This window comes from Mustela lutreola, chromosome 6 (assembly GCF_030435805.1).
Source record: "Mustela lutreola isolate mMusLut2 chromosome 6, mMusLut2.pri, whole genome shotgun sequence".
Lineage (NCBI taxonomy): Eukaryota > Metazoa > Chordata > Mammalia > Carnivora > Mustelidae > Mustela > Mustela lutreola.
This window is the reverse complement of record NC_081295.1, coordinates 119,968,127-119,991,078: the sequence shown is the minus strand read 5'-3', so window position 1 is coordinate 119,991,078 and position 22,952 is coordinate 119,968,127. Positions and strand designations below refer to the sequence as shown.

At 54.7% G+C, this 22,952-nt stretch overlaps 2 protein-coding genes across 10 annotated transcripts; one reads left to right on the top strand and one right to left on the bottom strand.

The window, feature by feature from the left end:
- Nucleotides 1-5,637: 5,637 nt before the first annotated feature.
- On the bottom strand, nucleotides 5,638-12,472 carry BAK1 (BCL2 antagonist/killer 1). 7 transcript variants are annotated; one of them, XM_059178620.1, is made up of 6 exons: nucleotides 12,068-12,207; nucleotides 9,893-9,993; nucleotides 8,815-8,950; nucleotides 8,303-8,446; nucleotides 7,060-7,240; nucleotides 5,638-6,967 (listed from the first exon to the last, which is right to left on the bottom strand). In XM_059178620.1, the coding sequence occupies exons 2-6, from the start codon at nucleotides 9,960-9,962 to the stop codon at nucleotides 6,863-6,865; spliced, it is 636 nt and encodes a 211-aa protein (XP_059034603.1). In that variant the 5' UTR covers nucleotides 9,963-9,993; nucleotides 12,068-12,207; the 3' UTR covers nucleotides 5,638-6,862. The 7 variants fall into 7 exon arrangements, with proteins under 7 accessions (XP_059034603.1, XP_059034605.1, XP_059034604.1 ...); XM_059178622.1 differs by having other exon boundaries at nucleotides 12,063-12,201; XM_059178621.1 differs by lacking the exon at nucleotides 12,068-12,207 and adding an exon at nucleotides 10,884-10,988.
- LOC131834234 (gametogenetin-binding protein 1-like) lies at nucleotides 8,348-20,986 on the top strand. 3 transcript variants are annotated; one of them, XM_059178614.1, is made up of 10 exons: nucleotides 8,348-8,465; nucleotides 9,693-9,768; nucleotides 10,821-11,621; nucleotides 13,700-13,801; nucleotides 14,391-14,509; nucleotides 14,942-15,036; nucleotides 15,280-15,424; nucleotides 16,292-16,431; nucleotides 17,728-17,874; nucleotides 18,135-18,405. In XM_059178614.1, the coding sequence occupies exons 1-10, from the start codon at nucleotides 8,399-8,401 to the stop codon at nucleotides 18,183-18,185; spliced, it is 1,743 nt and encodes a 580-aa protein (XP_059034597.1). In that variant the 5' UTR covers nucleotides 8,348-8,398; the 3' UTR covers nucleotides 18,186-18,405. The 3 variants fall into 3 exon arrangements, with proteins under 3 accessions (XP_059034597.1, XP_059034598.1, XP_059034599.1); XM_059178615.1 differs by lacking the exons at nucleotides 17,728-17,874; nucleotides 18,135-18,405 and adding an exon at nucleotides 20,782-20,986; XM_059178616.1 differs by lacking the exon at nucleotides 17,728-17,874.
- The last annotated feature ends 1,966 nt before the right edge of the window (nucleotides 20,987-22,952 follow it).

The window sequence follows — 22,952 nt, the reverse complement described above, 5'->3', positions numbered from 1 at the left end:
ATTAAAAGCTTGTTTTTCAGAGACCTGTATCTCCCTAATCGGCTATTGTTTCTTCTCAGACCCCACGACAAACCCAGTAACTGTTTCTGTAGAGGCCTGGACTCGCATTAATGAAGGTCACTGATGTGGTTTCGACCTGTGAACAGCAATGCCCTTCCCAGAGATAATGAGGCTAAGATCCCATCCAGCTTATAATGGCCTTCAGAGCATAGCCCCTCTTGTCCTACAGATGACCGCCTGACCTCAGGGGCCAAATTTTGCCTCATTTCAAAGCTACATCTCCACCCACCAATGCACATGGGATGTATGTTACATGTATGTTTGCTTAATGCCATCCTCCATCTTTCCTCATAAGTTTCCCTGCCCTTTGCATCAATATGTATGTAAACCCACCCCTAAGATTATAAACATTTGTTCTAATCTCACTTGGGGAAAAGATTTGAAGCCAGCCGTCTGTCTCCACTTTTTGCTGCCTCTCGAATAAATCTTTTCCCTGCTGTATACTCAAGGTCTCAGTGATTGGCTTTGCTACATGTTGGGCAGACGAACTTGAGTTCATTGATGCTATTTGCAGTTGTTTATGGAAATCAACTTTCAGTTAATTAAAGTTGTAAATTTACAAACAGATTTTCTTCAGTTTTTAAGTTTAGCTTGCAGAACTTTGATGTTCTATTTAGAAATCTTGTAATTTTCATACAAAAATAAAAGAAATAACTCATTCCTTGATTAATGTTCAATTAGCCCATGGGCTTGACACATTACATTTTCTTGAACGTTACTCTTGCCATTTACAAAGTTAGCTAATTAAATTCTCTTACATATTTAAATTACATTTACAAATTTAATATACTTGATTTTTTCAAGCACTTCAAATTCCTCATAGGGCCTATTTACAAGTCAAACAAGAAAAAATCTTAAGCATGTAAATGACTCTCATAGACCTAATATTTCAAGCTTTTAAATGTGTCAAATCAAGTTATCTTAAGGATTTCAATATTGTTTACAAACATAATCAAATTATCCTATACCTTTCAGCTTCAAGTTACAAGTCAAAAATCAATTACACAATTCAATCTGAAACCACAAAACTAATCTCTCAGATTCTCTAGTATGCCAACTTCTCTTAAATATTACACACACATTAAAAACACACACAGAGACTATCTCAGTCTTCAGAAATCTTTTCCCTTAAGGGGGCATCTGGGAGGCTCAGTCTGTGGAGCATCTGACTCCTGGTTTCTGCCCAGGTCATGTTCTCTGGGATCCAGCCCCGCACTGGACTCCTCACTCAGCAGGGAGTCTGCTTGTTCCTCTCCCTCTGCTCTTCCCCCTGCTCACCCTCACTCTCTCAAATTAATAAATAAATAAATAAAATCTCAGAAAAAGACAAAACTCTTTTCCCTAGGGGCACCTGGGTCACTTAGTTATTAAGGGTCTGACTTTTGATTTTGGCTCAGGTCAGGATCTCTGGGTCTTCTCTGAGATAAACCACCCTTCCGGGTCTGTGCTGATTAGGAAGTCGGTTTAAGATTCTCTCTCTCCCCTTTCCCCAACTCACACACTCTCTCTCTCTCTCTAAAACAAAACAAAACAAAACAAAATATCTTTTCCCTAACCTTACACAATAAAGTAACATTATGGACTTCTATTTTTATAGCATTTTCCTTCCCAAGGTGGTAAAAATGTTTTCTGTTCATAGTTTTCTTGTCACAATTCTACAATCACCTTATTGATTTGTCCCTACAATGAAAGAAAAGTCTGATAATTACCCTTCTAAATGTAAACCTAGATTTAAACAAAACTTATCAGTGTATTAATTTATATTATTTATCTATGCAAAGGAACAAAACAACACTTACAATAGAGCGAATGATGTAACCGACTATTATCTTATACCATCCTGTTCTTTCTGCATATACTTCATTTTTTGCTTCATCTGTAAAATGGTCATAGCAATTTCTGTCTTAGAAAGCTGCACAGTCAAACAAGACATCTGTCATAAGCGCAATAACTCAACATATGTTCATTTCTTCCTTTCTTCTTTTCTGACACCACAATCCTTCCCCCAAACTCAGATTAAAGTGGAGAAATTCTAGGGTCTTTCCTTCTTCTAAGCGTAAAGGGCAGGCAACTCTGTGAAACAAAAGAAAAATGACTTTCTCCGGAGAGGTGCCCCCTTCCTCACTCTGATCCCTCCACTGTCCACAGTGGGATTTTGAAATAATTTACTGCTTTAAAAAATAGAAAATTAGGGGTGACCATCTGGCTCAGTTGGTGGAACATACAACTCTTGATTTCAGGGTTATGGGTTCAAACCCCATGTTGGGCATAGAGATTACTTTAAAAAAATAATGTATATATTTGTATCTCATATTTAAAGGATATGTTAAGGATTTTAAGATCATGTGAAGACAATCTGTTCCATTATGCTATACACTACACTATATATCTCCATACACCCAGGAGGATTTCCCCACACCCTTACCAGGACAGCACTTGGCTTTGAGCCTACACACAACCCTTCTCTTACATGGCTCAGTAGCAGCATTATTCAGGTTCCTGGAAACCTTGTTCTTTCTCAGCAGACATGGGAATCCACATCTCTAAACCCCACCCAGGGCTTCCCTTGTGCTCTGATTCACAACATCCACAATTCCGAGATGCAAAGCACGTCAAATTCACCCTGCCTTTCCCTGGTATGGTTCACCTGAGAATTTAGCAAGAAAATGTTCCCATGCTGGAGGAAGCCTTACCATCTGCCGGAAATGAACTGGAGAAGCTGCCCTCAGTAAGGTCCGGGATAAGGGGGTCAGATCAAAACATGGTAAGTTTGGTGAGTGCAGCTCCTGGGGAAGTCCATCATCACAGAAGTCTGAACTTTGCAAAAGGAGTTTCACCCTGGATGCGATGCAGCAGGCAACTTTGAAGAACTGTCTTCATGTTGTGTTCTTAGCCAAAGCTAGGAAAAGTTGAGGCATTAGGCACCAGGAATGATTCCAAGATTGCAGAGCAAGAAAGGAGATGAATGGAACTGAGAGGTATTGTTATTTGTCTGTCGATTTCAACAATGGATGCCCAAATGTTACGCTCCAGATGTCATACACGCCTCTACATCCTCACAAGCATCCATTTGGTTGCCAAATCTCAGGTGGAGGGAGACTCTGTGGCTTTAATCCCTTCAGCCATTAAGTGACTTCTCAGAAAAATCCGGTTTCGGCTCACATTAGTTCAGTACCTGATCTGGGTCTTGTGACACTGCCCTTCTACTGGCTCATTCACAGTTTGCTGGGGATCTGCTACCAGCCGTGTGCTCAATAGGCTAGATCACTGCTTTTGTTCCCTTATTATCTGGTGGGCTGAATCCTCTCTCCCTCCCCCACCCCCTGCATTTTTAATATGCCACTAGTTTGGTGTTCACCTTTTTTTTTTTTTTAAGATTTTATTTATTTATTTGACAGACAGAGATCAAAAGCAGGCAGAGAGGCAGGAAGAGAGAGAGGGGGAAGCAGGCTCCCTGCTGAGCAGAGCCCAGAGGTGGGGCTCCTTTCCAGGACCCTGAGATCAGGACCTGATCTGAAGGCAGATGCTTTAAGCCACTGAGCCACCCAGGCGCCCCTGGTGTTCACCTTTTTAACATGTCCAGCAATTGGTGAATCTACCCCAGAAGCTGGGTTTGCTGGTTTTCTGGTTCTTTTGGACACTTCCAGAAATCTTTGGTAACTCCATTCCAACTCTCCCTCTCTTCCTCTCTTTCTGTTTCTCTTACACACACATACCCACCCACACACGCAGGATTAGAGTGAATTAAATCCATATTTTACAAGTGTCTTTGATCAGGGGCCTTTACATCTGAGGTGTGTACAACGGAGCAGGATATGGAGGCGGGGTTTTTTATTTTAATTAACCAATGGATTCATCTTAATTTATTTTAATGTGATTCAGATGGTTAGGTCATAAAAACCTACATTCAAGTCACTGAGAGGTTTGGGCAAAGGGAGGATTTTCTTGTTCAGATGGACACCTAGTGACCTAAAATAAAACTTTTTTTCAGAGGAGGTAAAACTGCAGGCACAGAAAGGTACACTGTCGGGTGGGGCGGGGAGGCGGGGAGCCTCTGGGTACAAGGCAAGGCAGGTTTTATACTCCCCACACCTTCAAGACAGAGTTCCAACTCCTTCCTTACAGAGGCAAAGAAAGCCACAGCTCCAGCCACTGCCCACCCGCCTTTCCCCAGCCATAGAAATACCCGCACTTCCAAAAAAGGTCCTCAAGCTATTCTCAAAAACCCCGCGGGAAGGCAGTGGGAGGTGCACCCGGAGGCCCCGCCCACCAGATGGCACGCTGGCGTAATCGGCCCGGCGACGGCCATCTTGGATTCGGGCAGCCCGCCCACCTCTGTGGTCTTCATATTCGTGGGGCGGTGGCCCGGCGGCTGCGCGCTGTGGGCAGAGAGGCGAGTTACCCCACCTCCGGGCCTGAGCCTTTGGCTGTCCTGTGCTGGAGACCAACGGCCCTGTGCGGCACCTGGCCGGGTCTCTACGTAAAACCGCGGGCCAGTATCCCGTGGCAAGTGCCAGCTCCCGCCCTTTCTACCTGGTGACTCTGGGCAGGTACCTCAGTTTTCTTTATCTGTGAAGTTGGAGCTTAAGTCCCAGCCCCACCTCCCAACCCACCAGGTCACCAGTCGTAATACCTACCGATCGTGCGTGTATGACGAATTCTCAGCAGGAGGCCCGCGGGGTGTCTGTCCCCTGCAGGTTGTCTGGGAGCTTTTACTGGAGATTGCCTCGTAGCCAACACCCCACCAGCCACTACTGTAGGGCGGGAGAACCGGGGGGCGGGGGGCTTGCCATGACCGCAGTGTGACTCTTTGAAGACCCAAGTCCAAAGGGAGAGAAGGTCGGCAAGATGCCCTTACGGAGTGACAGTGAAGCCCCGCAAGTCCTTTAGGACTTGCATGTGACCATTTTGGAAGGGTGTCAGAAACACAGACCAGGGTGCCCGGGACTGGAAAGACTTGGGAACATTTGAACGCCCCCATGCTTGTTATTTTTATCACCTCTAGCTGCTTTCCCATAGGGACTCCGATGCAGCACATTATTCCTGGACTGAAAAGCCGTGTGTGTGTGTGTGTGTGTGTGTGTGTGTGTGTACGCGCGCTAGATGTGGGGAACATGGGGAGGAGGGGGCTGAGACACTGTGTCCCGGGCAGAACCAGGTGTGGGAGAGAGAGCTTTCTGGGCCCGGCATGGATGGCAGGCCCCAGGGAGGGGCATTCACATCAGGCCCGAGGTGGCCTCTGGGATTCCCCAGACATACACAGCTGTTCCACCAGCTCCACAGCCAGAGCCCAGCAGCTTGCGGTCCCCCCAGCCTCCTAAGGGGTGGGAAACCTGCCTGGAACACTAAGATGAGGGAGGCACCTGGAGAAGGGTCTAGGAGAGGTGGGGAGGGGCCAAGGCCTTCCAGGGAGCTGGAGCCTGGGAGAGCCACAAGCAACTTTTACAGGATTGTGAAAGCCTAATAGGAACTCTTATTCAGTAACAAACCTGCTGAATGCCAGGCATGTGCAGGTTCCCCCAACCTAGTCTGGTGGAGAGAGAGGTAGCAGAGGATACAAAAATAACCACATGGGAATCAGGGGATTATAGTTTATTTTCAGATTTACTCAGAGGGGTGAGGACTGGCCAGTGGGCTCCATGTGCATCCCCTTCTTGCATTTGGTTTAATCAAAAACTTCCCTCTCCCTACCTCTAAACCTCTAGGTTGTGCAAGATAGACAAGGCCTTCCCACCCTGACCCACAGGAGGGGATTAGGCAGGTGAGGAGTATGGAGAATGGGGGTAGGGTAGGGGGGTAGAGTTCAAGTATTCACAGTTTCCCCATCCACACCCCCTGATTACACTGTGCCCAGGCCATGAGGGAGGATCCCAACTCTGGGGTTCCTAGTGACATTAACAGCTCTTTTCTCACTCAGAAACCTCAAGATGAGCTCCTTACCCCCTTTCCCTGACAATAACAAATGCGTCCTAAAGTCTAGTCTGGGCAAGGAGGGGACTTCAGGTCTCCACTTACCCAAGATCCCTCCTTCCTTATCTGGAGTGATGGGGGCAGGGTGGGCTTCACTTGTAGTGAACAGGTTGGGTTGAAGTGGTAATAGGGGAGGAGAAGGGAGAGAACTGAGGGTCTCGGAAGGCAGGCTGGGGGGTGCCAATGAAGTTCTCACAGCTCTGGTCTATACCCCCACTCCCTCCCCATCCCACACCCAGGCCCAGAATCCCTGAGAGTCCACTGCAAAGGCAATATGGGTAGGGGGAGTGGGAGCAGGGGGAGAGCTTAGGAAGGGCCAGGACTGGGCTCCAAGCCCAGCAATCAAACTCTGACCTTCTAGAACAGCTGAGTCCTGGGGCGCACAGGGTGACCTATGAACCCCCACAACCCAGGCATCCTCGCTTGGGCAGAGTGGTGGGAATGGGGGGTGGGGAGAGTCCTTCCAAGGGCATTATAAAAAGATAGAACCATTAAAAATTTGGAGGGAAGTGACTCTCAGCCTCTTGCTTCCCCAAGTTGTCAATCTCCCCAGCACCCAGGAGACACAGCTGAGGGAGTCCCAGAGAGCTGAGGAAGAAGGCTACAGCCCCTCTCTGACAGGATGGGCCCCAGAGAGGGAGGTCATTAGCACCACGCAAGGTTGGGGCATCCCGGCAGCCTAACTGACCCCTGGGCAGGGGCCTTCCTAAAGCTTGAGTGCCCCACTTGCTAAAGCTTCTGTATTCTTGAGTGGGGGGTGCTGCAGGGGAGGGGATGAGGGGAGAAGGCTTGGCTGAAGTCCAGGCAAGGGTGCCTGGACTCCCCCTGGGAGTCACGATTTGAAGAATCTTCGTACCACAAACTGGCCCAATAGAACCACAGACAGAACTATCAGCACGTTCAGGATGGGGCCATTTCCCAAGTTCAGGGCTGCCACCTGCCAGGAGAGATAGAGTGGTCATTGAGGGGTAGACAGCCAGCACAGGCTCGCCAGGGCAGAGGCGGGGCTGGGAGAGTGGCCACACTTACCCAGCCGCCCCTCTGCGCAATCCACCGAGCAATGCAGTGATGCAGCATGAAGTCAGCCACGAAGCGGGTCACCTGGCCCAGGAAGCCGGTCAGGCCGCGCTGGTAGACGTGGAGGGCCAGGCGGTAGCCGAAGCTCAGGAGAGCCACCACGCGGCCCCAGTTAATGCCACTCTCGAACAGGCTGCGGGCAGAGGGGTGATGCTGTCAGCGGAGACCCCTAGGAGGCCCCCATGGCCTGCTCATCCTCTCCCACAGTCTGGTGGCCACCCGCCCTGCTCCCAGCTGGAAAGCAAAACGGCCGAGCCGTGAACCAAAGTGGCAGAGGCTGCCCCAGCTGGGCCTCAATCTGGGAAAAGCCTGCATCTCTGTGAAACGAGGAAACTCAGAGGGCCTTTGAGTGGGCTGGTGCTGTTGGGTTGTGGCTGTGAGTGCCAACGGGCGGACAGGAGGGAGGGCAGGACAAGCGGACAGAGGCAGCAGGGAGATTACCTGTGGTGGATGCTGCTGGCCTGGCAGCCCAAGAGACAGCAGAGAGAGAAGGACAAAGAGGAGGTTAGGACAGGTCCTGGAACCGGAGTGGGGAGGGGGCGGCCTCGAAGGACAGGGGCAGGACATTCGGGCTCTGAGCATCTGTTATCTGCCTTCACCCCAGCATCAGTGCCCTCGTGGCTGACTCCTAACCCAGATTTAACAACAGATGACACTAGTAAGGACAGCCACCGTTCTGAGCCCACTTCCTCTATTTTATAGACAGGGCCTGATGGCCAGAGGGTTTCACAAAGCCCGTTAAGTGACAAAGCTGAGACTGGACCCAGGCACGTGGTGTCTTTAACCACTGTCCACTGCCTCTCAGACATAAGACTGTAGCAAAGGGACATGAGCATTTCTGGAACATGAGCAACCTGACTGTCTTTGGCAGGAATATGATTCCGAATTGGAAGGACAGCTGTGTCTCAGCAGGACTGGGGAACTCTGGGGACAGCCCCATCCTGGGCGCCTCTCTAGTCCCAATCAAGTCCTCAGTACCCCAGCTCACAAGAGCTGTGAGCTTCTACCCCAAAGAGGAGGCGTCTGGGGCCCAGAGAGAGAAAGACAGGGGCCCAAGCCCATGCGTGAGCTAACAGCAGATATGGGAATGGCACACATGTCTCTTGATGCTGACAGAGAAGCGTGTCTCCCATCCTAAGGGCGGGACACAGTGTGAGGGCAACAGCACAGCAGGGAGGCCGGGGGCCAGGGCTACCTCGAGGCAATCTTGATGAAATACTCATAGGCGTTCTCCGCTGTTGGCTGCAGGTGCTGCAGCATGGCCTGGAACTCGGAGTCGTAGCGCTGGTTGATGTCGTCCCCGATGATGGCAAGCTGCCGACCCACCTGCCCCATGGTGCTGGAGGAATGGGAGCCAGGTAGGTGAGGAGGCCCAGCGCGGGCAGGGCTGGGGCCTGGGCTCATGGACAAGGGGTTCCACCCAAGATGCCCCCGGCCTTGTGGACCCCTCCCTGGAGGTTCCTGACAGTGTTCTGACATGAGGGCCAAGGCCAGGGTCACGGGACAGGTATGTGCTATAAATGGTGCAAGGCCCCAGCGGGGGGTGGAAGCCCAAAATGAAAAAAAAAAAGGCAATGATGGCAGAAGGACAAGACCATCCCCCTTCTACCCAGCCTCCCCAGCCCCCCGGGCCTGCTGGGCATTGGCTCCATATAAACCTCCACTTCCCTGAAGATGTTCCTGTGGGCCGAGGGGCCTCTTGCTCACCTGCTAGGTTCTAGGGACAAGGAGACCATTTCTGGGTCAGCAGGCGCAGCCGCCCCCTCAGCCTCCTGCTCCTGCCGATGGCGGTAAAAAACATAGCTGCGGAAAACCTCCTCAGTGTCCCGGGCTACCTGCTCCTCTGAGAACCAAAGCCAGGAGTCAGGGAGGATGGGCTGGACCGGGCAGCCCCATGCTTTGTGCATGGGTCACTCTTCGAGGCATCAGCTGTCCACACCCATGGGCAGAAGCAACCCTAACTCTAGTCCTCAGTCAACACCCAGTGCTGCCTGTGTCCAGGATCACCCTCACCACAGCCTTGTGGAGCAGGGGAACCCCAGTTTACAGATGGGCAAGCTGAGACGCAAGGTCACACGGTCAGAAAGAGCCAGGATGTAAGCCAGGCATGTGGGATTTTCAGTGTGTTTGAGTGGGTACAGATACCCGGCCCTGATGGCCCAGGGAATGTGGGGAAACAGAATTTGAAATTGTAGCTTTGTGCCTGGAAAAGTCACATAGGGACATAGGGACAGATGGGACACTGAACCCAAAGCTCCGGAAGGAGTCTGTAATGGGCTGGGGACTCCAGGCATCCCTAATGGTCCCCTCTGGAAAAGGGAAGAAAGGCAGCCATCTTACTTCCTCCCCAAAGTCGTAACAATCACTTTCGCCAGTTAGCAGGCCTGACGGGGTGATATGTCTAGGAACTTCCTTCTTTCTCCTAGTGGAGGAATAGAATAGCCACACCCCACTCTTCTGGCCTCTCTTCACCCCTTCCTGCTCCTCTTCCTTGGGATGGCGCTGTGCCTGCCTCACACTCCCTCCCGGGCCTCTCCTAGCCTCTACCCCCCTAACCCCGGGCCCAACCTCCTCCCCACTCCCAGGGCTCAACCTGGACTGCACTCCAGCTTCTGAGGCCACCTGTACTGGGTGGGAAGATGCCTTCCTCCTTTATCTGAGGTGAGTGAATGGGGGAGGAGAACCTGCCTGTTAGTCCTGCCTGGACCTGACCCCTTCTGCTCTCACCACCCTCTCAGACAGCCCTGGTGGTTCTGGGATGGGCAAAGGGCAGAGAGACCCTTACCAGAAGTAGAAGATGGGGCCGGCTCTCCACATCCCTGCCTGGGAGGACCTGGGCCTTGCCCGGATGCCATTTCTCAGGTCCCAGTGGAGGACAGGGTTAGCCTGTGGGGATGGGTGAGAAAAAGCTGTGATGGGGATGGGCAAGGGCTGGTTGACGAGAGGGTCCCACAGCCACAGAGAGAGGAGGGGGTTCCCAACTCTCCAAAGGCCCCACGGTCCTAGCTCCAACCGCCTCTCAATTTCACAACCTTGGGTCCCTGTGGCATCTGTGGGCAGAATCAGAACTTCCTGAGCATTTCACTAGCAGTCCTTCCAGAGAGATGGAGAAAGTCAGGGCAGTCTGGATTCATACCTAGGGACCTGGACCCAGGGCCCAGGGGAGGGCGGACACCAGCAACACCCTCGTGGATCTCAGGTCATAATTCACCTCACCCCTGGGCAAATGGGGCAAGTTTTAGAGGCTGCGGGTTCTTCCCACTGCTCCTGGGACCTCCTGCACCCTACCTAGCACACACTTACCACAGGATTGCCACCATCTAGCTAATGACCCATGAAAGCTGTGCTGGAAGGTTCCACTTCCCCTTGGCTGGTCAGAGCATGCCTGTTTTCCAAGTCAGGCCTCTTGGCCACAGACATTTCCTGAGTGCCCATGGCTTACTTACTTCCATCTCCTGGGGTGTCAGACACTGAAAATGCACATGAACCCAGCAAGTTAAGCATCATCCTACCCATTTTACTAGGGGGTGGGGTTGGGGAAAGTGAGGCACCAAGAAGTTAGGGCCCGAGGGCCACTTAGCTAAATCAGGGAGTCGGGTTGGTTATCTGAATTTTCATCACTTCATACCTTCAGTACTCCTTTAAGATTTATTTTCCAGTTTGTGGTTATCTGTTAACATCCCACCTGTGCTCTACCCATTCCTGTCTTGCAGTGAGCTGAGGAAGCTGTCTCCACAGTACCCCCCTTCACGCCCCTCCTCCACCACACCGCATACCTGCTCTCCTGTCCCCAGCCCGTTTTCCTCTTTGCTTGGTCTTGGCCACAGCCCCGATCTGCTCTGTGAACCCTCGACAGAGGGAGTATTTCCTGGACGTGACTGTTTCACTTTCAGTTTACACCCCTTCATACCCACCCCTCCCAAAGCTGCCTCCATCAGCCTTTTGGGGAAGTATACCTCCTCCCACCCGTGCAGAAGGTGCAATTCGTGCAATTCGACCGGACCGGGGACCAAGCACAGCCACTGCCTTCTCTCAGGGAGGACCGGAGTACCCTCCCCACCTTCCTCCTGCCTCTGGCCTGGGGCCATTTTCAAAAGTGCCCCAGGGCAAGAAGTCTCAAGAAGGGGAGGGGGAGAGCACTCCACCCCTCCACTTACTGGGGGCAGGGAGAAGAAGGAAGGGAGAAGGCAGACCCTCCCCTCCTTCAGCCCTGCCTGCCAGCAAGAAACAGACCTTTGCTTGGCACAACCCCATCCCTGCTGCTCCTTCCGGAAAAAGATGCCCTTCCCTCTTCCGTGGTCCCATGCCCCGCACCCCCCAGCAAACCCAGCACCCCCGGGACAGCAGGACCGGAGGATGCTGACTGCACCTCCAACTCCATCGACCGCTACCCAAGGGGGTCACAGCTGGGGAGTAGGTGGGGGCGTCAGAGCGGTCCCCAGGGCCAGAGGCCTCTGCCGCCCTGGGCCTACCCCTGCCCTCATCCAAGTGGCCTTCATCAGCCTGACTTCCTGGTAAGGGGAGTTCCCTGTCTCCACTTGCCGGGCCCAGGATGTTCCCTAGAGGGAGATGCCTGGTTGGGCGGCAGACTCAGTCTAGGGCTCCTGGGGCAGCAGGAAGCACTGTGAAAGTTCTCTCCCTGCCCTTGACCTTGGCTCTGACCTCCACTCCCAACCCCCCAGACTGCTAAAAGACCTGACTCTTTAGCACCCAATTCTTTGGCGCCCAGGGCCAGGGCAGGGCTGGGACAGGGCCAGGAATGGGAGGGGAGGCCGGGGAATTGTCTGAGGGGCATCCAGAGGGAGCCCGGACTGGATCAGGTCCCCAGTTGGCGGAGCTGCTCACATAAGTCTCCAGACCTTCCCTTCCGCACCCGGCTGCCTGCCGGCTCCTTGTATCCCCACCCCAGGGTCTGGGGCTGCCAAAAGCTGGGAGGATGGACAAGACCCTCCCACCTTACCTGCCCGGAACTTAGCCCGGGCCCGGATGGCTCACAAGACCGAGGCCAGAGATCCTGAGGGCCCAGCAGCTGCTCCCGGGGGATCGGGGGCCCAGACCCGGCTTCCAGGAACAGGGGTGAGTGCAGTCCTGGCGTTGGACACAGCCTGCGCTTGTCCCGGCGCTGCCCCAGGGACCTGCGAGGCCGCGGTGATCCTAGAGGTGCCGGTGGCGGCTCCTGGCTCCAATCAGCTCCCTCTAGAGGAAGCTGCTGTGAAGCCGCCGGATGCGGATGCTGGACCCACAGCCTGGGGGTCGGTCTTGGCTCCTGGGCGGGAGAGACGCTCCACCCCCCACTCTTGGCCGCACTCAGCTGGCATGGCTCCCCTTCTCCCACTCCTGCTCTTTGACCTGCACCCCCTTTCATCAGTCAGTACCAGTAAAAAAACCAGGAGGGCAGAGTTTCTGAAGCGCCACAGTGTGCTTTGCACTTTGGCGACAGGGCCCTTGTCCCGTGGAATTTTCTCAGTAACCCTTGAAGTGGGTGCTGGCCCCTACGCCTCTTTTACAGATGAACGAACTGAGGCTCAGCGGGATTAAAGAACCCCCAATGGCACTGAGCTGAGTTTAAGATCAAGTCTCTGGATGCGGGGGGAGGGTGTTGGGGGTGTTGGGGGGGAATAATACTGCATTGAGATTCAGCATGCAATTAGGACGCGCACAGGGCAGCTTGGTGGGGGTTTGACACCCTGGAGGTGATAGGCAGGCCAACAGAGATGAAAACGGGGTGTCTGTGTACCACCTGGGCCCGTGCCAGCGGATGCTGAGAAGAGAGAAGGAAGACAGATACTATCTGGCTGTAGGGAACGGTTCTCAAGGGCAGAGGCAGCCCCACAGGATCAGGGAAGGACAAGCCAGGTGGAGAGAGGTGTGTGCAGAGGCTCCAAAGAGCTCCTGCCCCATTCTCAGTCCAGGGAGCCCCCCAAAGCTTTCTCTGCCTGCCCCCACACCCTGTGTCCCCTGAAGCCTCATCAGCCATCCCAAATCTGCCTCCCATACCCCCTTCCCCTGCCTCAATGACCCCCTGCCCTCTCTGCCCCCCCACTAACCTCCCATCATGTATTCCTCCCAGCCTCCCCATCACCGCCCCCCCCCCCTGCACCTGACCTTTGCCTTCTAGAACTCCTGGAAGTTTCCAACTGGAGGTTTTAATTTGAAAACTCCTCCTGTTCTTAAGCAGTTGGTGGGGTGGCAGCTGCAACCACTCCCTCTGAGTCAGGGTCTCTCTCAGGATGGAGGCCCCAGGTCCAACCCCTCAGTCCCGAATTTTGGGCCGCTCCTCCATGTTCCTTTTTTTCCGTAGTCTGGTGGGGAGCAGGGGTAGCCCCAAGAGCTCGGACAAGTCCCTGATGCGGAGTCGGCCATGCCCCTCCCAGGAGCAAAGTACCACCCCTCTGATGAGGAACCGTCAGGGAGGAACAGGGAGGAAGGAGCCAAGGCAGCCAGCCACACTGCCCTACATGCTCTCTGTGGCCTTGCAACGGCATGATCCCTTGGGGCTAGGGATGGGGGACACAGGGGCCCAGACCCCCACCCCAAAGGAGGTCCTGAGGGTGGCAGCCCAGGGTGGAGAGGTGAAGCCCATCCTGTCCAGGGGAAGCCAGGAGGTGCTGGGCAACGTGTCCAAGAAGGAAAAAAGAGAAGAGAAGGAGGAGGCAGTCGGGGAAGCCTCCGGGGATACAAGGACCTCAGACAGGTGAGGGGCTGGGCCATGTGGGTGGTGGGCAGGGGCCTGGGATGGGGGCACTGGGGCAAGGATATGGGGCAGAGATGGGAGGAAGGCCCAGGAATGTGGGTCTTCATATGGGTAGAGGACTGGAATAAGGCCCCTAGCTCTATAGGGAAGGGACAGGTGCATCAAGTATGGGAAGGAGCCTGGAGGCCAAGGGTGGGCCAGGAAAATGGGAGGAGAGTCTGGGGGGAGGGAACCAGAGATGGGGTGGGTCTTCCCACAAGTCAGAGGTTGTGGGTGGAAGCACCCAAGGTGAGAGAGGACCAGGCTGCCATTTCTTCCCAGCTCCTTCCTGGGCCCCACTCCACCCTGCTTTCCCTCCCCACTCTCTCCCTCCTGGCTCCCACTCCCATTTGGACCTGGCACCACTCCCTGTGAGAAAGGGGGCCCACTCCTGTATGATGAAGACCTCAGAGGACCAAGCAGGGAACTGTTGGAGGCAGGAGGGAGGAACGGGCTGAGCAGAGCCTGTGGGAGGGCCTTGGGGAATTTGGGGATTTACCATGTCTCTGGCTCCGCCTGCCACCCCCATCTGACTATGCTTTGGAGTCAGGGGCCACTTTGCCCAAGCCTTGGAGGTGAAACAAGGATGCCCACAGAGGGCCATGGGGCCACCGGAGGTCAGCCCCAAGACCTTCACCAGGGAGGAGGAGAAGGAGTGTCTGCTGGACGGTGAGTGCGGTGGCCACAGGCATTGGGGCAGTGCTAGAGATAGGCCCTCTTCCTCAGACTCCTCAGGGGTGTGGGGCCTGGAAGGACACGGAGTGGTTTGAGGGAGTGCTGGGGGCAGGCTCCCTGGATTTGAGAACATTCCATCGCACTATGCCAAGCTGTGGGACGGGGCCATGTTGCTCAGTCATTCTGTGTCTCCATTTCCTGATCCATAGAGTGAGCATGGAACAGTATCCACATCGGAGGGCAGTGGCAAGGAGTTCATGAGATGCTCTTTGCAGGGTGCCTAGTACTGTGCCTGGCATATAAGAGGTGTTTGCTAAGAAAACAAGGGACCTCACCCTCGCTTCAGCCCACCTAGTGCCCCTGCCTACCTAGGCCTGGGCTGCCCCTTGTTCCCATCGGCCTGCTGGTGACACTGCCCCTTCACAGGAGACTTCAGGCTGGCCTCCTTGAAGGTGGGGGCAACTCCTTGGAACCGCCTCCTCACCTTGTACAAGCAGCTTCAGAAATCAGCCATGGCCAAGGTCTGTGGGAGCAGGCTGGGGCAGTGGGGGAGACAAGGGGGTTGGGGGGAGTGGGTGGTAAAGCCTGGGTGGGGTTCCTCCCCCCATTTGGCTGGGCCCCAGAATTTGTGGCTTGGGCAGATCACTCTTAACTTTTGGGGAGCTGTACCCTCCTGCTTTTTGTTTTATCTTGGAGGTGGGGGTGGGGCTATAGGCTTGGATCAGAGTTGTCCTCCCCTGATCAGCTGCGGGGCATGCCCTCAGTTTCCTCTCAAGGAAGGCTTGCCTGATGAGAAAAGTAAGGAAGAGGAAATGGAGGTAGAGGACAGCTCATTCAAGCTCTGTGTCCCAGGCATTGTCACCCTGCAGTCACCGCTGCATAAGACTTTCAGGTCAACAGACACAGTGGGTAAGTGCAGTGGGCAAACAGCCCTTAGGCCCAAGGGCTTCCCTTGGCTGCGGCTCATGGGTGTGATACCAGTTCTTACCACCAGGTGGAACCAGAGGACCTAAGATGACCACTGGAGATGGGGGTTGGGGCGGGGTGTGGGGGGGCACCCGTGGGTGGCTCTGCTGGAGAAGTGTAGCTAGTCCTCCTTTCTCCTGGTTTGGGAGGGCATTAGATGGACTTGTACTCCAGGAGCATCACCCTTTTCCAGCCCAGACTTCTAACTTGTTCAGTGGCCTGAGCAAGGATGGTAATAGCCTGACACAATCCCACAACATGGTCACTGTTGACATTTGCGTAGCCATAACCATAGGTCTAACCCTCTTCTGAGCATTTGTCATGAAATGCCATGTCACAGATCTGAGATACGTCCTCCATTATAATCTCTACCTCATAGTCAGGAAGCAGAGTCACAGAGAGGTTAAGTAACTTGTCCAGGGTCACACAGCTAGTACATGGCAGAGCTGTGACTTGAACCTCGGCAACTGGGGTAGTCCCTGATCCTTGCTCTTGAGTCAGTGGCTGGTGAAAGGTGGGAGCAGATGTCTGCGCCTTGCACACTCTCCCCAGGAGGTGAGGAAACCCACACTCAAACGTAGGAGGGAGCCCACTGGCCAGTAAGTTTCCGGGGGAAGTCGGGGAGGTGGGGAGGTGGTACATGGCCAGATCCGGATAATGGAAATGTAGGCACTGGGGCTGGGGGTGACCAGAGACTCCCCAGGGCTAGGATGAGTCCTGGAGAGCCCGAGCCATCTCTTCTTCCTTCCCTCCCCAGCAGGTTGTTCCACCCTCTCCTGCCTGCCCCATGCCCATCTCTCTGCCTCACAGGTTTCGTGGAGTCGGAGTTAAAGAAGCTTCTGGCAGTGCAGCGGGACTCCCGCCTCTGGAAGGTGGGAAGCCATGATGGCCAGGAGCTGCTGACCGAGCCAGAGATCACCCTGGAGGAGGCGGGCATTGTGAACGGTCAGGTATGCCCCAGCCTGTCCCAGACCACTACCCCCTGCCTGAGGCCACTGGAGAAAGTGAGGCCTCCCACCTCCATAGGCCCCTGAACCTGGCTCCCACCTCCCCTGGCCTGGGTAGGGACGGCAGAACCCTTTCCTAGTGGTGGTATTTTCGAGAGTAGGAGGCTGACCCCCCCCTCACACACAGTTGTTTGTTTGTCTCTCCGTCTCTTACTTAATCCCGTAATGTTGCTCTTTTTCTCTTTTCTCTTCCATTCTTGCCCACACCGACTTCCACAAACACTCGTAGGCTACTCATCCGTGTTGCTCCACAGACCACTCACTGCCCACCCTCCTTGACACGGGCCTTCAAGCTCAGGCCTGTGCCAGCTTCTCTGAGTGCACACAGACAGATCTGTTGCAGGAAAATGTGTCGATGGCCTTTAAAATTAATTTGCATTCATTCATCAGCTCATTCTTTCATTCTGTGGACATGTGGCCCTGACAGTCTATGTAGTTTCCTTTTATAGGAAAATAAAGGAAGAAGCGTAGGGTTCAGAGGCCAAAGGCTTTTATTGCAGCCCTGCGCTGGCCTGGATTTGCTCTGTGGCTTTGGAGACAGGCCTTGGCTTCTTTACCTGTAAAGGGAGCCTGGTGGGAAGACCAGACAGCACTTGATCTTAGCCAAAAGGCCCAAGTGACTGAAGGATCTAACAGGAAGGAGAGGGGATGCCCACCGGCTGTCAAGGGCACTATAGTGTTAAGGATGTGACTTACCCCTTCTGGTGAATGTGAATTTACACATTACAGTGTAATGTAAATTTACTGTAATGTAAATTACAGTGTAAATTACACATTACAGTGAATACCTGTATCGCCCACCCCTGGGGCTCTGAGGGGCAGCTCTCTCACTGTCCTGAGCTGGCAGGCCTGAGTCACCGGCCCCTCCATGCTCTAGGGAACAAGGCTGTGCACCTTATCCTGAACCACACGATGGCCCAGCTCTGGCAGGGGCCTGCGCTTTTGTCTTTTCACACTAAGGGGATCTCTCGTCACCCTTCCCGCCCTCTTCTCTTCCCTCTCCCCTCCAGAAGCACCTTTGAGCCAGCCTGCCCCTGTCCCAGGGGTAGGGGGTCACACTCCTGGGGTAGCCTGAGCGGCACTGGGGGTCTCTAGGGAGTTTCTGGGTAGTGGCAGGCCGGGGCCCAGCTCTGGCCTCATGTGGGGGACAGAGCTGCCTCAGGGCTATCTTCCTGCTGTGGGTGTTTTGAGGGTCCTATCCTCATCACAACCCCCCACTCTCTCCTTATCTACCCTCAGAGATACCAGACTGAGGGGGAAAGAAGCCGCCCCCCAGCCTTTGGGGAATGCTGGGGACCTAGGGGAGGGGCGCTGAGGCAGCGGAAGCAACACCCTAGGCTGAAGGGAAGGGTGCAGAGCCCCCTTGGTGTGGTGTCCAGGACAGAGGTGAGGGAGGGGAGGGCTTGGCTCGGGTGCCTGACTCCTGGGGCTTCCAAGGACCCCACCCCTCACGAAGTTGGAGGGAGAAGGGTCCCTCATTTAGTGGGAGGGAGGTAGCTTGGGGCTGTGGGGCCACAGAGGAGGGTCTGGAATGGCCTCAGGGTGCTTATCTCTGGGGGGTATGTGGGAAGCTTCTAGAGGTACAGAGTCAGAAGGGCGAGCCCAAAGGCGCTGAGGCCTCTTTCTTCACCCATTTCTGCCCCCAGCACTTGCTCCTGGAGGAGATGGACGAGCTGGGGAACTGGCCCCCCGAGTGAAGCTGGTGCCAACCCGAGTCTGCCCTGCTCCCGGATCCCCGCAGCCTGAAGCGGGAGTTAGCCTCCCACTCTGTGGAGGCACATCCGAGGCGCCCCCAGGGCCAAGGGATCTTGAGATCACTGGTATCCATGTGTCCGCAGGGTGGGCCTGCCCAGCAGAACGTCCCCACCCACCAGACTCAAGCCTGGGTTCTTAATAATAAAACCCACTTTGACTTTGGCCTCCTTGGCTGTTTCTGGACCCCACCCCTCAGCCTCAAGCTAAGAGCAGACTCGGGTTAGCCAGGGTCTCAGTCTAGCCCTCAGGGCAGCAGCCCTCATTGCAGAGCCCCGAGTTCCAGTGGAGGGGCCACAGTGTGGCTTTGGAGCCAGAGGACAAGACCTTTGGTGCACCTGACCCGGAGGTGGGGAAGGACTGGGGGAGAGAGTGCCAGGAAAGCCCGTGCTACCACAGGACTAGACCCTGTTAGGGGGAGCATCCCTGACTTCCCTCCCTTCTGAGTTCCCAGGCCATCTCGGCCTTGGAGGCGGGGAGCGGGGAGGATCCGGGAATTCTCCAGCAGGAAGTTGCTGCCCAGCCAGCCCAGGGACAAAGCCAGGAAAGCAGTCTTGGGGCCATAGGGACCTGCTGGAGGGCTGAGCTGGGGGCAGGTAAAGGGTCCCCTGGGCGGGGGGTGTTGCAGAAGGATTCCCTGCTATGGAGGTGGGGGCAGGGCCCCATCCGGCTACCCCTGGTCACAGCCCTTCTATACCATAGTCAGTGCCAGGTACCTCACAGGGATCCTGATCAGAGGGAGATCCAGACATCCCAAAGACCCAAAGGCAAGGATAGGCTTGAGTCAGGGGCACATAAGGCCGTGTCTGTACTGGCCACGGAAGGGGGCACCCTCATACCTGACTTTTTGGGGATCCAGTAGAAGGGTGGACTGGGCCCAGTTTGGACACCAGGATTTGTTGTTCGCCTGGAATCCTTGACTCAGGCTCTGGGCTAGGGGCTGGTGGAAGGGCCATCTGACTCTCCCCTGAGTCAGCCAGGAAGCAGCCTTGTGACACTATGACTCACCTGTGTCCTAATTATTTCCTCCCAGAGTGTTGGCTCTTGGGAAGGGTGGGGGCCTTAGACAGCAGCCTGTGGGGGCTCCCTGGTTCCACCTGGACCCTTTGATTTCCCCCAGCACAGATGTAGCACCCCCCATGGGCCCCATGGAGGGGAGACCTTCTCTCCCTCCCCCATCCTAATAAGCCCTAAGCCCATGACCTTGTGCCAGGCCATGTCCAGGCTTGAGTGGGGATTCCCAGGACCCAGAGCACTGTAGGACAGAGCTTCTGCCCTCCCCCATTGCTCTCCAGGTGGGGCCAGCCAAAGGAGTGCCCAAGCAGCCCCACATTGGCTTGGGGTAGGCTGGGCCCCCGCTGGCAACTCAGGCTCCTTGGCTGCCTGTGTGAGCCAAGTGGCCTCTGGGGACTGAGCATCTCATCCCCAGCCCCCATGAGGGTTGGCTTCTGGGGAACAAGGGGGCAGGAACCTTCATTTAGTACGGGAGACTCAGAGGTGATCATTCCCCTCTCTGCTTTTCTCTTTCCCTTTCTGTCAAGTAAGGGTCATGCCACATCCTCGTCTCCCCAACCCCCCCCAAACAGAAGGTAGCCTGTGAGAGCAGGAAGAGGGTGTGCACACTAGCGCAGGCAAGAGGGCCTTGTCCCAGCCCCTTGGAGTCCTCGGCAGCTTTCTGTGGAGGGCTGCTATGCATTGCCCTGTGTGTTGGGCCCTGCACCAGTGTGCTTGGCTCAAAGGCCAGAAGGTTCTGGAACCCAGCCAGGGTGCCTCTCTCTAATTCACTCTGAAGGGCTAGTCAGGTTGGCAGTGGCCCTGGGCCGTCCTGCAGGTTTGAGGGGAGCCATTACTTCCAGAACTTGCCACATCTCAGTTCCTTTCTGGGCTTGTCATCTCTCCCATCTTCTGATTTTTTCTGTTGTCTCTGCATGTGTGTTTCTGTTTCATGCTCCCTCACCCCCCACGATGCATCTCTTACTGTGTCTCTGTCTCTTCTCACTGTATCTCTGGAGGGATAGAGGTAAGAAAAGCAACTCCCCTGGGGCACCTGGGTGGCTCAGTGAGTTAAAGCCTCTGCCTTCGGCTCAGGTCATGATCTCAGGGTCCTGGGATCGAGTCCCGCATCAGGCTCTCTGCTCAGCAGGGAGCCTGCTTCCCCTCCTCTCTCTCTCTGCCTGCCTCTCTGCCTACTTGACTCTCTGTCAAATAAACAAATAAAAATCTTAAAAAAAAAAAAAAAAGAAAGAAAGAAAGAAAAGCAACCCCCAGATTATTCTCAGGGCATTTTTGGGACCCATAGGTGGCTGAAAGAAAGCAGGAGGGGAGTAGCTGAGGAGGGAGTACAGATGGTCCCAGGGAAAAGTGGCCAGGGTCAAAGCTGAGCCTGCCTTCCTGGGGAGTGGGTAGGGTCTCTCTCCCTGCAGGCTCCTGGGCAGGACCTTGGAGGAAGATGCTGCCTTGTGCCAGGTCCAGAGTCACTGATTGTCAGTCTTGCCTATCCCCACGAAAGGGAAGGGCAAAACCACCTGTATTCTTTTCCAGGTGGGCAATGAAATGGAGAACAGAGAGGAGAGACTCATCAGGTTGGAGCCCCAGCTCCAATGCAGACAAGGTCATGTGACCACAGATAGGTCCCATGCTTCTGTGAATCTCAGGTTTCTGCATCTGTGAAATGGGCAACTCATGGGGGCTTCTCGTGTGGGCTGAATAAAGTGCTATTTGGCATCGAACAAATACTTCTCAAGCATCTACTACATCCTGTTCCTATTCTAGGCACTGCGGAATAGAGCAGAGAACGAGATGTACAGAACTTTTTTTTTTTTTTTTAGCATTTTATTATATTGCTAGAAGGATAGACAATAAACATAAAACATCAGGGAGTGACAAGTACTGTAAAGAAAGATGAAGCTGGGTAATGCGATGCTGTTTTAGATCCGAATGATGGGGTGGGCTAGGTAGCTCTAAGGAGATGATGTATAAACTGGGATGGGAGGAAGGGAGGGGGTGAGCCATGGGGGTGTTAGGGAAAGGGCATTCCAGCAGAAAGGGCACAAGTGCAAGTGCCCTGAGGCACTGGCTCCTGTGAGGAACCAGAAGAAGACCCGCGTGGCTCAGAGGGAGAGGAGTGAGTGGGAAGGGGAGGAGTAGGAGGTGAGGTCAGGAGGGAAGGAAGAGGCCGTGTATTTTGCCCAGCTGGGCTTTTTTCTAGGGCTTATTTGATCAGCGCAAGGAGTGACATAACGTGGCTTACTGTTTAAAAGGCTTCCTTGGGGGGTCCCTGGGTGGCTCAGTCATTAAGCATCTGCCTTCCACTGAGGTCATGATCCCAGGTCCTGGGATTGAGCCCCACGTCAGGCTTTGTGCTTGGTGAGAAGCCTGCTTCTCCCTCTCCTGCTCCCCCTGCTTGTGTTCCCTCTCTTGCTGTCTCTCTCTGTCAAATAAATAAATAAAATCTTTAAATAAAAAAAATAAAAAAATCTTCCTGGCTGCTGAGGGAAGCAGAGACTGTGGGGATCAGGGACTGAAGCAGGGAGGCAGGTGACCTCACTGGCGGCTGTAATTATTACAAGGGGACTGGGGGTTGCTTTGCGGGGGGGTTCCCTTTCACCAGGGAGAGCCCTCTGGCCCCAACTTCTGTGCGGTGGTCAGCTAGGGGCTCCCCAGGTAGAACCCCCCCAGCCCCGCCCCCGAGGAGAGGGGCGGAGCCTGGGTCCGGACAGGGAAAGGCGGGGCGGGGCTGGAGGCCAGCGGGACAGGGGCCGGGGTTGCACTTGGGTAACTGCAGAATGAGGGTGAGAGGAGGCGGCTGCTATCTGCCTGGCTTGTGCCCACCCAGGCGCGTAGCAAGTGCAGCCTGGCCGCGACCTCCCTGCCTCCTCCACCCCCACCCCCGCCCTGCCCCGCCTCCGGGGTGTGAGTTAACCGCAGACCCCAGCCATGAAAGCAGGTGATGATGTTCCCGCAGTATTGGTTAGGAGATGCCCGCCTGAGAGGGAACCAGTCATTGCAGCAGGGAGGAATCCAGAAGGCTTCCAGGAGGAGGCACCATTTGTGATTTGGGCTTGCAGGGGAAGTGGGAGGCCATGCCTGCCAGGAGAACCCCGTGGTAATGGGACAGTGTCCAGTTGCCACCACAACCCCAGGGTCCACCCCCTTGAACCATTCTGGACTCCTCTCCTGGGCCTCCTGTTCAGTCCACCTGTTCATGTGTAGTCCTTTGCTCCCTGCCTTCCATCCCTCTTCACACGTGCTCTCTCTGTTCCTTTCCTGGGGCCCCAAATCACAGCCACAGCTTCCCTGGCTTCTCAGAGCTGCTGTCCCCCGACTGCCAAGTCTTCAGTGGTCCTTCCCCTGCTCCCCCCCCGCAGTAACTCCTGCCCCTCCCTTACAGCTCAGCTCCAGCACCTATGCTCTTGGAGTGCCACATCTGCCTGGCTCTGGGTGACCAGGATCTGCTAGTGCAGCTGCTCTCCCCTACCCAGGACCAATATACCATAAGGACAGGCCCTGGGGGGCTTGGTCTCCTCAACAGCCATGTCAACTGAGGTGACTGGTGCACAGTAGGCTCAACCCATGCTAGATTGGTGGGGGGACAGGTAGGGGGGAGGATGGGGGTATATTGCTGGAGAGACAGACGGGGGCCAGATTGTGTAGGACCACTCAGATCGTTGTAAATGGCTTCACATTTATTTCCAGGGCCCCTGGAGCCACAG

Bases quoted from the DNA above. Each gene is read 5' to 3' on its own strand.
- LOC131834234 (XM_059178614.1), top strand. From the start codon at position 8,399: ATGTCGTCCCCGATGATGGCAAGCTGCCGACCCACCTGCCCCATGGTG. The intron at 13,802-14,390 runs GTGAGGGGCTGG...CTTTGGAGTCAG, and splicing joins GATACAAGGACCTCAGACAG to GGGCCACTTTGCCCAAGCCT. The intron at 15,425-16,291 runs GTAAGTGCAGTG...TCTGCCTCACAG, and splicing joins CAGGTCAACAGACACAGTGG to GTTTCGTGGAGTCGGAGTTA.
- BAK1 (XM_059178618.1), bottom strand. From the start codon at position 12,472: ATGAAAGGGGGTGCAGGTCAAAGAGCAGGAGTGGGAGAAGGGGAGCCA. The intron at 8,447-9,892 runs GTAAGGGTCTCT...CCATTCCTCCAG, and splicing joins GGCCCCATCTTCTACTTCTG to CACCATGGGGCAGGTGGGTC. The intron at 6,968-7,059 runs GTAAGTGTGGCC...CTCTCCTGGCAG, and splicing joins TTGCGCAGAGGGGCGGCTGG to GTGGCAGCCCTGAACTTGGG.